Below are 12351 nucleotides of genomic sequence, written 5' to 3'. Positions count from 1 at the left end.
CTTTTCAGTAGAGCAGACTCGCTCAGTTCCTTCTGATCATTGCCAATTTCATGGGACTTTATTGTGATCTGTGGCCGGGCAGTGATTGAACTATCATTTCATAGCCCAGATCTTCCTCACAGCGTTAATCCTATGTTGTCTGCTTGTATAGGATAATCCAGACCAAGTTCTTTAAAAGACGCCTCTGTTACATGTTCTCAATCCATTCCCTAACCCGGAGGTAGATTGTGCAGACTCATCATGGTGATCAGTCGGGTGGTGTCAGCACTAGCAGCCGCAGGCCTGTAATACATGGCCCTGTCCCTGCTGAAGCTGCCAGGGGGAAACTGTGGTCCTCGTGGTTATATCCTCTCCTGGGCTGTCATCACATTATAGCTTTATAGCTGTGAATTAGGACCATCACCGATCCCGGCAGCCAGCGTCACCCTGGAGACAACACTCGGTCTAACAACTAAGGTCTCCAGGGTTGTCTCTGCTAATAGTCGCCTCTACATATCTCCATATACGTGGAAAGGCAGTAAGACATGCCAGATTATTAGTATAAAAAAAAAATAAAGTGCTGCTCCTCTGCTGCCACCAGTGGCTGTGCTGGGAACTGCAGGGCTGCACAAGCTCTGGACCTGACCCTAGTGCTGCTCTACACTGTGAGGGCTGTCTGTCAGTCAGGTTACAGCCGTGGACCAGTGCTGCCACTCAGGTTGTAAACTGCCCACAGCGGCCAATCACAGCTATAAACAAATGATTGGTTGTCCTGTTCAGTTACTTTGCTAAAATTTGTTAATCCAGCTTCATCACTTGGTCTGTATAGCCTGAGGCCATATTGGAAGAGCCCCTGGTCACATGATCACACACGATGTTAGAGAGGACGGGATTCCGGCCTGTATTGTTCACATATAGCGCTTTGGAGGGTCGGGGGTGTTTCGCAATGTAGTGAAATTGAAATTATCTGATTTTTTTTATTTTTACTATAAGGATTTTTTTTTTTCTTAGCTCATGCCCTCTATCTTTATTTTTCAGTTTGAAAAAAAAAGTGAAAAATTTCCTTGGGAACCCCCCACAGAGTAAAGCTAAACTTTGAAGATGTGAGGAACTACTAGGCCCAGCATGTCCCATCATCTGGTGGTGGTAAGACAGGGATGGGGGGAACCTTTGGCCCTCCAGCTGTTGCAAAACTACAATTCCCATCATGCCTGGACAGCCTTCGGCTGTCCAGGCATGCTGGGAATTGTAGTTTTGCAACAGCTGGAGGGCCAAAGGTTCCCCATCCCTGTTGTAAGGAGTTGCAGGGACTTGTAGTTCTACAGAACTTAGTGAATTTTAATTAGCAGCACTAGGAATAACACCCAGCGATATCAATGGCCGGATGTCACAGTAATATATACTTCTAGCCATCATGCGGGCGGTCAGACTGCCCCCACATTGGTTGCCGCATGTCTCCACTATACAGGCACAGCTGACGCCACCAGTACTGAATATCCCTCTGACTGTTTTACCTTCCTGGAATTGTTCCTGACATTGTCAGCCTGTATAAAGCTACATTTGTTTTGTATTATTTTTATATATATTATATTTAACAGCTTCATATTGAAGCTGAGCTGCTTAGATTTCGGTACCAGACCCGTTCGGAACTCGTCCTGTTTTATGAAGGTGAATTATAAATTGAAATAAAAATATTGTTTAATGATTCTGATTTTGTCGCCTGTTTGTCGTCGTGTTACAGCGGTGGGAGGGGTGCGGGTTCTTTTTGAGGAGATCCGGCTGGTGTAAGGAGACTTATGTGTATCAGATATGTAAATTAAAGGGGTACTCTGGAGGAAAAAAATGTTTTCATATCGACTGATGTCAGAAAGTTATATAGATCTGTAATTTACTTCTATATAAAAATCTCCAGTCTTCCAGTACTTATCAGCTGCTGTATGCCCTGCATGAAGTGGTAAATTCTCTCCAGTCTAAAACAGTGCTCTCTGCTGCCACCGCTGTCCATGTCAGGAACTGTCCAGAGCAGGAGAAGTTTTCTATGGGGATTTGCTGCTGCTCTGGACATTTCTAGAAATAGAAGTGGCAGCAGAGAGCACTGTGTCAGACTGGAGAGAATACACCACTTCCTGCAGGACATACAGCAGCTGATAAGTACTGGAAGACTGGAGATTTTTTTAATAGGTATAAATTACAGGAACTATTGCAGAGTCAAGCAAACCATGTTCCAAGAAGCCACAGTCACACATGACACGACCTGGGAAATACCCAAGCAAGGCATCCATCCACAGACAGCTGTTTCTGGGTACTCGCCCCTCATCAGTGTGGACACAGCTGTCTGTGGATGGATACCTTGCTGGGGTATTGCCCAGGTCCTGCCATGTGTGACTGTGGCATATTGGAAGGTGGTTTCCTTGACTGGAGACCCCCCCCCCCCTTGGTTTGGTTGTTCCTTCCCGGTAGAAGGTCCGGCTCGTTCACCGACGTTGAGAAACACGTATTAGAGAAGAGCGAATTTACAGTATAAATAGAGGGAATTCCTTCATTAGATGGGTAATCGGCTTATCGTCCCGCTGCCTTTAAAGTCTGTGCCGCTCCACTTTGTGTGCCTGGAAAAGCTGGATCCAGTCCTGGTAAAGTTCTCCTAGGACTGGATGCAGCTTTTCCAGGCGCCCGGGGCAGAGCCGGCTGATAAGCCGATTACTGAGCTAATGAAGCAATTTGCTTGATTTGTTTGTATGGTGTCTCCATGGTGTTTTTGGTTGATCTCCCTGAGGTCATCCAGCATTGCTTTAAAGGGAACCTGTCACCTGAGAAGAGGGAAGAGCCCGCCCGACCCCGGTGGAGCCCCGGATACTTACCTCATCCTGCAAGTCCCGCTCTAGCCGCCACCGCGAAATCGCCGCTCGATAGTCTGAGCGCGATATGTAAATAATCTGCTCCAGTGATTTCCTATGGACGTTGGACTCATCTCTTCTCATTTACATATCGTGGGCGGCGGGACTGGCAGGATGAGGTAAGTATCCGGGGGTCGGGCAGGCTCTTCCCTCTCTTCTCAGGTGACAGGTTACCAAGACTCACTCGTCAGGCAGAGACAGACCGGTCAGCCAATCCCTGGCCTTTGTGCTGCCCCGTCTCAGTCAGTGATTGGCAGAGTGGGCTGTCAGTCTCAGAAGTGGAGGCGGGACTGATGTCTCCCTTACGCTGTCTACTAGTCTGGTACTGGTATGGAGGCACTGACATATATCCCCCATAACATGTCCTGTCCCCTGTAACATTAATGGCCAGACACACTTGGTGCCGCACAACATGACCAGTAGGGGGCAGGACTGAGCACTGGCGGGCAGATTGGTATGTGGGGCACTTACTGGTTACTAAGAATATAAGGGGGGGGGAATCTTGCTCAGGTATAATGGGAATTGTAGTTTATCCACAGCTGGAGGGCCAAGGTTCCCCATCCCTGTGCTATACACTAAAGCAGTGTAGATGAAACTCTCCAGTTGTCGTAAAACTACACTTCCCATCATTCCCTCTTGTTTGAGAGCCGCAGGTTTGGGATCACTGCACCAATAGGCGTCGGTTGCCTTGGTTACACAAGTTGTTTATATAGTCACGTGGCTCGCACGCTTCAGCGGGAGCGTCCAATCAAGTGCCAGTCGCAGGCGGGATGACGTCACACCGCAAAGACGCTGATTGGTTGGAGTTGTTACCATGGCGACACTTGTTGTGGAGTTCAATAGTTATTGAAACTTTCAAATCCGGCTGCAGCTGAGGAGTCCGGGGCCCCGAGGACTACAACGCCCAGCAGAGCGCACCATGTCCCAGCATGTGGCTGCCATGAACCGCAAGAACCTGCAGAAGCTGGCGGAGACGCTGAGCAAGAGCGCCCGGCACTGTAACTATCCCCAATCCTATATGTGTAGCGGGAATAGAGAACGGAGGCAGCTGTGCTCCTCAGAGCGCTATATATATATATATATATATATATATATATACTGGGAGTGGTAGTCGTTCTGCAGCAGGGGTACATAGGCAGATATAGCATGCTGGGAGTTGTAGTTCTCAGCACGGTTACATTAGCAGATATAACATGCTGGGAGCAGTAGTTGTTCTGCAGCAGGAGCACATTAGCACATATAGCATGCTGGGAGTTGGAGTTGTTCTGTAGCTGGGACACACTAGCAGATGTAGCATGCTGGGAGTTGTAGTTGTTCTGTAGCTGGGACACACTAGCAGATGTAGCATGCTGGGAGTTGTAGTTCTGCAGCAGGAGCACATTAGCACATATAGCATGCTGGGAGTTGTAGTTCTTTAGCTGGAACACATTAACAGATGTAGCATGCTGGGAGTTGTAGTTGTAGTCCAATCTGTATACTCACTTTGCTATTTGGGCATAATAATTATTCTCTTAAACTTTAAAGGGATATTCTGGGAGTTTAAAAAAGTACTAGCTATAAGGTTAAATTAATAAATATTCTACTGTAGTCACAGAGAGCGCCATGTGTTACAGGAGTGCCTCATGTTAGAATATTATATGTTTGATATCCACGCGTAGACCACTAATCCCTTTGAAGATTTAAAAAAAAAAAATAGCAAAAAAAAAAAAAATTATTTTTTTTTTACATTTAGCTTTAAAAATAATTGTTCAGTTTTCCCACGACTGTAATAAGCTGAAGGGTTTTCCGGGCAGTTTATCATCATTATTTTTTCTCCGTCCCGCAGTCACCCGGCATGAAGTGGAATGTCTCATACGACTGTACAACACCATAGTCGGACGTCCTATAGATCCCAACACCCGCGGCGGCATCGACAGGAACACATTCCGGAATATCCTACACAACACCTTCACCATGACTGACGATATGATCATGGACAGGGGTGAGTGCTCATCTGCCGGCTGCCATATGGCATCACACGCCGAGGTCTCCATGGTAACCGTTGTGATTATGTCACCAGTGTTCCGCGGATTCGACAAGGACAACGACAGCCACATCAGCGTCACCGAATGGATCGAAGGGCTGTCCGTGTTTCTCCGGGGAACGCTGGATGAAAAGATTAAATGTAAGTGTGTATATACAAGATGGCATGGTCATTAAAGGGGAAGGTTTTCTATGGGGATTTGCTGCTGCTCTGGACAGTTCCTGACATGGACAGAGGTGGCAGCAGAGAGCACTGTGTCAGACTGGAGAGAATACACCACTTCCTGCAGGACATACAGCAGCTGATACATACTGGAAGACTGGAGATTTTTTTTTTTTTTAATAGAATTACAAATCTCTGGCACCAGTTGATTGGAAAGAAAAACATTTTACTGTCCTTTAAAGGGGTTGCAACCCCTTCCCCAGTCCAGCACAATGCACCTCATGTACCCCAGTGCACTTTCACCAGCACTATGTCATGGCGTAGCAGAGAGGAGTTGGTGCTGTGCTTGACCAGAGAAGTCGGGGGAAAGAAAATCCTTTGTGTCGTCTTCTGTTACTGAACAATCTCTCATTGTGCAGTTCCTGTGTTTTAGCTCTGTGCTCGCTGTTAGTGAAGGCAGTAAGGAGGCAGAATCCATGTGTGTAGATGAGGCCAGAGACCTATAATGGCAGCCATACTGTTCGTCACCTCGCTTTCCTGAGACATGGCTGAATACAATGTATTTATAGAGACATCCTAGAAGTGAAGGGGTGATGGTTATAAGAAAGAAGCGGAGCCAAATGCTCATGTCTTATAGAACCTGATACAATAGTAAAACCCTGAGCGTCTTCTGTCTTTCTGCAGATTGCTTCGAGGTGTATGATCTGAACAGTGACGGCTACATCTCCAGAGAAGAGATGTTCCACATGCTGAAGAACAGTCTCCTCAAGCAGCCGACGGAGGAAGATCCGGACGAGGGCATAAAGGACCTGGTGGAAATTACACTCAAAAAGATGGTACTGACAATCCTTAAGACTCTAACCTGCTGTTATATTCCCATCGGGCCGGGGACACTGAGGAGGAAGGGCATTTTCTTATCTTCATCCTCAGTGCCGTCTTCATTAAATCCTGTTTTATTTCTACGTGAATTAGGCAGTAGAGCACTGGGGGCGGAGCTACAGGGGACTTATCCATCCCACTGCCTCCTCCAGGGGGCGCTCTGCAGTGAGGTCAGCCCAGACGCTCATGACTCCAGAGAGCAGGTTAAATACTGATTAACAGAAGGCAGATTGGTGGCTGTAGTCCCAACCCTCCTAATTTATGTATTAATAAAACGGAGGGTTTCAGGGAAACCATCAGCATGCTTCCTCCTCTGCCGTTCCTGTGCAGTTTTAATGTAGTCCTGTGTACAGTAAGGCCGTTTGGAGCAATTACCCCCCCCCCCCCCCGATCCAGCAGGCCCCCTTTAATGATTATCAGTGGGTTGTCTGGGGGGGGGGGTCAGTGCCCCAAAGACCCCAACTGCAGTGACAGCTGTACAAGTGATGTGCAGCATATGTTATGTCCTGACTATACTCGTGTGTAACGTGTTCTTTGCCTCCTCCCGCAGGATCACGACCATGACAGCAAGCTATCGTTCTCAGATTTTGAGAAAGCGGTCAGAGAAGAAAACCTCTTACTGGAGGCGTTTGGTCCTTGTTTACCAGACAGTAAGGTGAGATGGAGTCCAGAGTAAGGGGGCCGTCACACGTACCGTAAATATGAACAATCTGAGACACTTTGAATTAACCACTTAGGCCTCATTCCCGTTCACGGTTCTCTCTGCATTTGCACACAACATAGGACCAACACATTTCAATGGCCTCATTCACACAGGCGTACATGTATGTGGGGCTGTGATTTGTGCCGCAAAAAAAAGACCAATCCTACTACAGACCCACAACCTGAATCACTATCTCCAATGCAGAGGTCCGTGATTGCGGACCACTATGGATGCACTGTAGTGTGGTCCACAATGGTAGGCCATAGTACGGAGGTGTGAATGAGGCCTAAGAGCAGCAGCTCTTCTGATTTGCATCAGTGGTGATAAATGTCCCATCCCCCTGCAGTCTATGAAAGAACCACTAACATTCAGATCATATGTTTTATCCTTGCAGAGCATCATGGCCTTTGAGAGCCAAGCGTTTGCCGAGCCCAGTGACCTATAGGACATGGATTTTCTTCAAGAATAAAGCAAGAAAGAGGATTTGTTAATTCTATGGTACCTGAGACACAGCGACCCCACAAGCAGTATATCCCTGTTATAGCAGGACTGGTATGAGGACAGACCCGGCCTGTGCATATCTATGGCTGTAAGTCAGTACTGAACCTCACATCATCCCGAGCAATAAACTCCGCAATCACCCAGAAACCATCTCTTCTCTTCAATTTACTATAAAATAATAATTTATTATCGGATATAAAAATAAACCTGAAGACTCAGATATACAAAGTGTTTCCCCCTCATATTCTTCTTCTCTGTTTCACTGGAGGAGCAGACGGGATGGCGGCCGCCGCGGAGGCCTCGGGTTTGGTTACTGTGGTGGATTCAGAAACCTAGAGGATACAGAATGTGACGGATTTTAGTTTGTTTAGTTGTTTGTTTTAAAGTGTTGGAAAATAATCTTATAGGTACAATGTAACAAATCAAGTGAGGCGAGCGGTAAGTGTATTACAGTGCGGTTACCAGCACTGCCAGGGGTTCTATCTACCTGCAGGATTTTTTGCTCAGTCTTTTGGTCAGTAGTTTTTCAACCAAAAGACGGACAGAAATACATCTCCCCCTCCCCTTTCAAAACGGCTGATGTAAACAGCTCCCTGGCTGTCTGTCTCTGCACTCTGTAATGCCGGGAGGGTTAATCACAGTGAGGTCATCATTAACTTGACCTCCGTTTAACCCGCCCAGCATTACAGAGTGCTGAGACAGCCAGCAAGGAAGGGACTTATTTACATCAGCCATCTTGAAATGGGGGACAGAGAGACAGAGAAAAAGCAGAAAGCAGCAGATGAGAACTGGGGGAAGGAGACTGAATAGATAATAAAGAGTATGAAAGGGATTGTTAGTCGCCAGGAGGGGGGATGATTCAACATGTATTTTACCTGCATGTAATTCTAGTTTCCTGCAGCCACCACAAGGGGGAGCTCACTGCATACAACGTATACACCAAGAAGAGAGTAGGAAGCAGTTTGCTTTGTTCCATGTGTTGCGGCAGGACGGGATAGCACAGACTCAGCTCCTACTGCTGCGGTAATACAATGCTGCCACTACACGGAATATTTTGGCTTTTGTAGAACACATACATCTATATACACATATATACCCCCGAACACTAGACTCACCTGTTTCAGTTTTCCTCTTATTAATTTAGCAAACGTGTTCAGTGAATCGTCCTCCAGGTCTAGTTTTGGCAGTTCCGGTAGTTTTGGTCCCACCACAACCTCCGCAGAGTCAGGAAGAGATAGAGAATGTGCCAGGCTGGCCTCCCGCCTCCTCTGCCGCTCCTGTAGCTGGGTAGTCCTTGGCATAAACCTGGCAGAGCTACTCGCCGCAATGTCTTGTGCTGGAGCCGTTGTTCTTTCTCGTCTCCTGCTGGGCGGGGGATGGACACTGTCTCCAGAAGAGAAGTTACTGGAAAAGGAGCCTGAAGGAGACGGAGATCTGTATTCTTGGTTCGGTTCAGGGAAAAACGATGGATGTGTAGGGGAAAACTCATCCAGCTGGGGAAGGGGGCCCACAAAATCAGATTCCTGGTGCTCAGAAACTGAACTGGGAATCTCAGGCGCATCTTTTCTTCTCTCTGTAACCTGGAAATCTATAACAAGAAGGGGAGGTTACATCTTAGAGATGACAGAATACAATGACCAAAAGAGACAAAGCTGCAGACTTAATAATCTCACCTACTGTCCTACTACAACTAATATAATACTGCCCTCTATATACAAGAATATAACTACTATAATACTGCTCCTATATACAGGAATATAACAACAATAATACTGCTCCTATATACAAGAATTTAACTACTATAATACTGCCCCCTATATACAAGAATATAACTACTATAATACTGCTCCTATATACAAGAATATAACTACTATAATACTGCCCCCTATATACAGGAATATAACTACTATAATACTGCTCCTATATACAGGAATATAACAACTATAATACTGCTCCTATATACAAGAATATAACTACTATAATACTGCTCCTATATACAGGAATATAACTACTATAATACTGCTGCCTATATACAGGAATATAACTACTATAATACTACCCCCTATATACAGGAATATAACTACTATAATACTGCTCCCTATATACAGGAATATACTACTATAATACTGCTCCTATATACAGGAATATAACTACTATAATACTGCTCCTATATACAGGAATATAACTACTATAATACTGCTCCTATATACAAGAATATAACTCCCATAATACTGCTCCTATATACAAGAATATAACTGCTATAATACTGCTCCTATATACAAGAATATAACTACTATAATACTGCTCCTATATACAGGAATATAACTACTATAATACTGCTCCTATATACAGGAATATAACTACTATAATACTGCTCCTATATACAAGAATATAACTACTATAATACTGCTCCTATATACAGGAATATAACTACTATAATACTGCTCCAATATACAGGGATATAACTACTATAATACTGCCACCTATATACAGGAATATAACTACTATAATACTGCCCCCTATATACAAGAATATAACTACTATAATACTGCTCCTATATACAGGAATATAACTACTATAATACTGCTCCTATATACAGGAATATACTACTATAATAATGCTCCTATATACAGGAATATAACTACTATAATCCTGCCCCCTATATACAAGAATATAACTACTATAATACTGCTCCTATATACAGGAATATAACTACTATAATACTGCCCCCTATATACAAGAATATAACTACTATAATACTGCTCCTATATACAGGAATATAACTACTATAATACTGCTCCTATATACAGGAATATAACTACTATAATACTGCTCCTATATACAAGGAATATAACTACAATATATATGTCCTTTATGATACAATAAGTCAGTGTGATGTATCTGACCGTTATCAGACGTTGCTCGCGCCATGTACCGTCTTCTGTCCTGCAGCTTCTCTCTGGTCTCTTGGACGTTCTCATACTCTGGGGCGTAGCAGACATGAAGGATTCCTCCAAAGAAACTCCAATCATCCAATTTCCGTTTGGCAACTCTGCAGAAGTAATGAGAATGGTGCTGGTCTATGTGGTGCACTATGGAGGGGGCTCGGGGTAGATAGCGGAGGTCTACACCCAACCCCTTATACATAAAGCCGCCTCCGCCTGACATTGAGGATCTCACCGTGCGCTCTGTAACCTCTGGAACTTGATGAGATAAACCTCTGTGAACTGCTCGGCCGGGTATTCATCCAGGGGGTTGTATTCTTCTATGGCGCCATATAGTGCAAACTGCTCCACCAATTCCTTCATAACCCCGATAGCCGGGACCCCCTGCACCAGCAAATACCGCGACTCCTGATTAATGGTGTAAACCTACAGAGAGCGGAGAAAGCAAGAGACTGAGGCACTGTGTACATACATTACTGATCCTGTATTATACTGCAGAGCTGCACTCACTATTCTGCTGGTGGGGTCACTGTGTACATACATTACTGATCCTGTATTATACTCCAGAGCTGCACTCACTATTCTGCTGGTGGGGTCACTGTGTACATACATTACTGATCCTGTATTATACTCCAGAGCTGCACTCACTATTCTGCTGGTGGGGTCACTGTGTACAAACATTCTAGGTTGTAGCACTACAACTCCCATCTTTTGCTGACATACACCCTGGGGCTTGTAGTTCCATAATAACAATGGTGTAACATTCCTATAATAAGGCCACATACTTTGACTGCTCTCGGCCTCCGTCCATCGCGGTACTTAGCTCGGGACGCGCAAATCTTCCGCTGTTCGTGGTGCGGTTGCACTTCTTGTTGCATTCGGGGATCCGCCATTTTTCTTAAGGGAAAGAAGAACTCCGATCCGGCTTCATTTCTACGTCAGACCCCCTTATAGGTCGGCTAAGACTGAAGGTGTCTGTAAATCACAGAGCCATTTTACTGAAGCTCAGTTCTTTGGCCTTAAGGCTTGTGGTCTTCGCGAAGATGGCCGCCACTGAAGAGTCGCATTGTACTGAAGCGGGGACACCACTGTCCTCATACATGTCACGCTCTAGAAATCAAATGTCAGTGTCATCCTACTACCCGGACATAGCAACTACAAATTTGATTGGGTGGAAGGAACCACTATTCATAATTCTGCGGGGGGGTACCATGTTTCATCTGAAGGAATTGTAGATCAGTTTCTTTACACCGAATTATGTTTTATTGATTTTCCTTCTATAATCGCAGTAAACTGAGGGTAATGTCTCTAGGAATCTAATGGTCAATATAAGAGTCACTGACCGGAGACCGTGAGACTCCTCCTCCCCGGTACAATCGGTATGATGCGCTCTCCCCGGAGCTGTGTCGCTCCGCACGCCTGAGATCATGTTGTGATTCGGAGCCGCCGCGGGGAATGCTGGGAGGGGGGATAACGGGGGCTGCGGCTGTCACCCTGACGGTAACCGGCGCTAAGGACGCCTTCCTGCACCTGACACCGGAGATCCGGGCACAGCTGCGGCTGGAACAGGTGAGACGCGTCCCCATCACGTGTCCTACTGATCTGCCGGGGATAATGTGCCAGCCTCCTGCCGGGTATACTGCTGCCCCCTCCCCCCTGTGCCAGCCTCCTGCCGGGGATAATGTGCCAGCCTCCTGCCGGGTATACTGCCGCCCCCTCCCCCCTGTGCCAGCCTCCTGCCGGGTATACTGCCCCCACCCCTGTGCCAGCCTCCTGCCGGGTATACTGCTGCCCCCCCCGTGCCACCCTCCTGCCGGGTATACTGCTGCCCCCCCCCCGTGCCAGCCTCCTGCCGGGTATAATGTGCCAGCCTCCTGCCGGGTATAATGTGCCAGCCTCCTGCCGGGTATACTGCTGCCAGCCTCCTGCCGGGTATACTGCCCCCACCCCTGTGCCAGCCTCCTGCCGGGTATACTGCTGCCCCCCCCCGTGCCACCCTCCTGCCGGGTATACTGCTGCCCCCCCCGTGCCACCCTCCTGCCGGGTATACTGCTGCCCCCCCCGTGCCAGCCTCCTGCCGGGTATACTGCTACCACCATCCCCTGACTGTGCCAGCCTCTTGCTTGGTATACTGCTGCCCCCCCCCGTGCCAGCCTCCTGCCTGGTATACTGCTACCAACATCCCCTGACTGTGGCTTCTGCCGGGTATACCGCTGCCGCCCACCCCCTGTGCCACCCTCCTGCTGGGTATACTGCTGCTGCCCC

General features: G+C 46.8%; 3 protein-coding genes across 5 annotated transcripts in view; 2 read left to right on the top strand and 1 right to left on the bottom strand.

The window, feature by feature from the left end:
- Positions 1-3655: 3655 nt before the first annotated feature.
- Positions 3656-7369, top strand: CLXN (calaxin). 2 transcript variants are annotated; one of them, XM_069959430.1, is made up of 6 exons: positions 3660-3871; positions 4699-4854; positions 4933-5037; positions 5743-5894; positions 6488-6592; positions 7035-7369. In XM_069959430.1, the coding sequence occupies exons 1-6, from the start codon at positions 3793-3795 to the stop codon at positions 7083-7085; spliced, it is 648 nt and encodes a 215-aa protein (XP_069815531.1). In that variant the 5' UTR covers positions 3660-3792; the 3' UTR covers positions 7086-7369. The 2 variants fall into 2 exon arrangements, with proteins under 2 accessions (XP_069815530.1, XP_069815531.1); XM_069959429.1 differs by having other exon boundaries at positions 3656-3871; positions 4699-5037.
- RBM48 (RNA binding motif protein 48) lies at positions 7306-11159 on the bottom strand. The gene is made up of 5 exons (XM_069959428.1): positions 10872-11159; positions 10322-10512; positions 10048-10193; positions 8257-8729; positions 7306-7473 (listed from the first exon to the last, which is right to left on the bottom strand). Exons 1-5 carry the CDS (start codon positions 10977-10979, stop codon positions 7381-7383), a joined length of 1011 nt encoding a protein of 336 aa, XP_069815529.1. The 5' UTR covers positions 10980-11159; the 3' UTR covers positions 7306-7380.
- Positions 11160-11510: 351 nt separating this feature from the next.
- Positions 11511-12351, top strand: part of PEX1 (peroxisomal biogenesis factor 1) — a 35494-nt gene continuing 34653 nt past the window's right edge. For both annotated transcript variants that reach the window (XM_069959426.1, XM_069959424.1), the window contains exon 1: positions 11511-11655. In XM_069959426.1, coding sequence (XP_069815527.1) covers positions 11542-11655 — 114 coding nt within the window. In that variant the 5' untranslated portion in view covers positions 11511-11541. The remainder of the gene's footprint in view (positions 11656-12351) is intronic.

The sequence above is a fragment of the Dendropsophus ebraccatus genome, chromosome 2, assembly GCF_027789765.1.
Source record: "Dendropsophus ebraccatus isolate aDenEbr1 chromosome 2, aDenEbr1.pat, whole genome shotgun sequence".
Lineage (NCBI taxonomy): Eukaryota > Metazoa > Chordata > Amphibia > Anura > Hylidae > Dendropsophus > Dendropsophus ebraccatus.
This window is presented reverse-complemented; position numbering and strand designations above follow the sequence as displayed.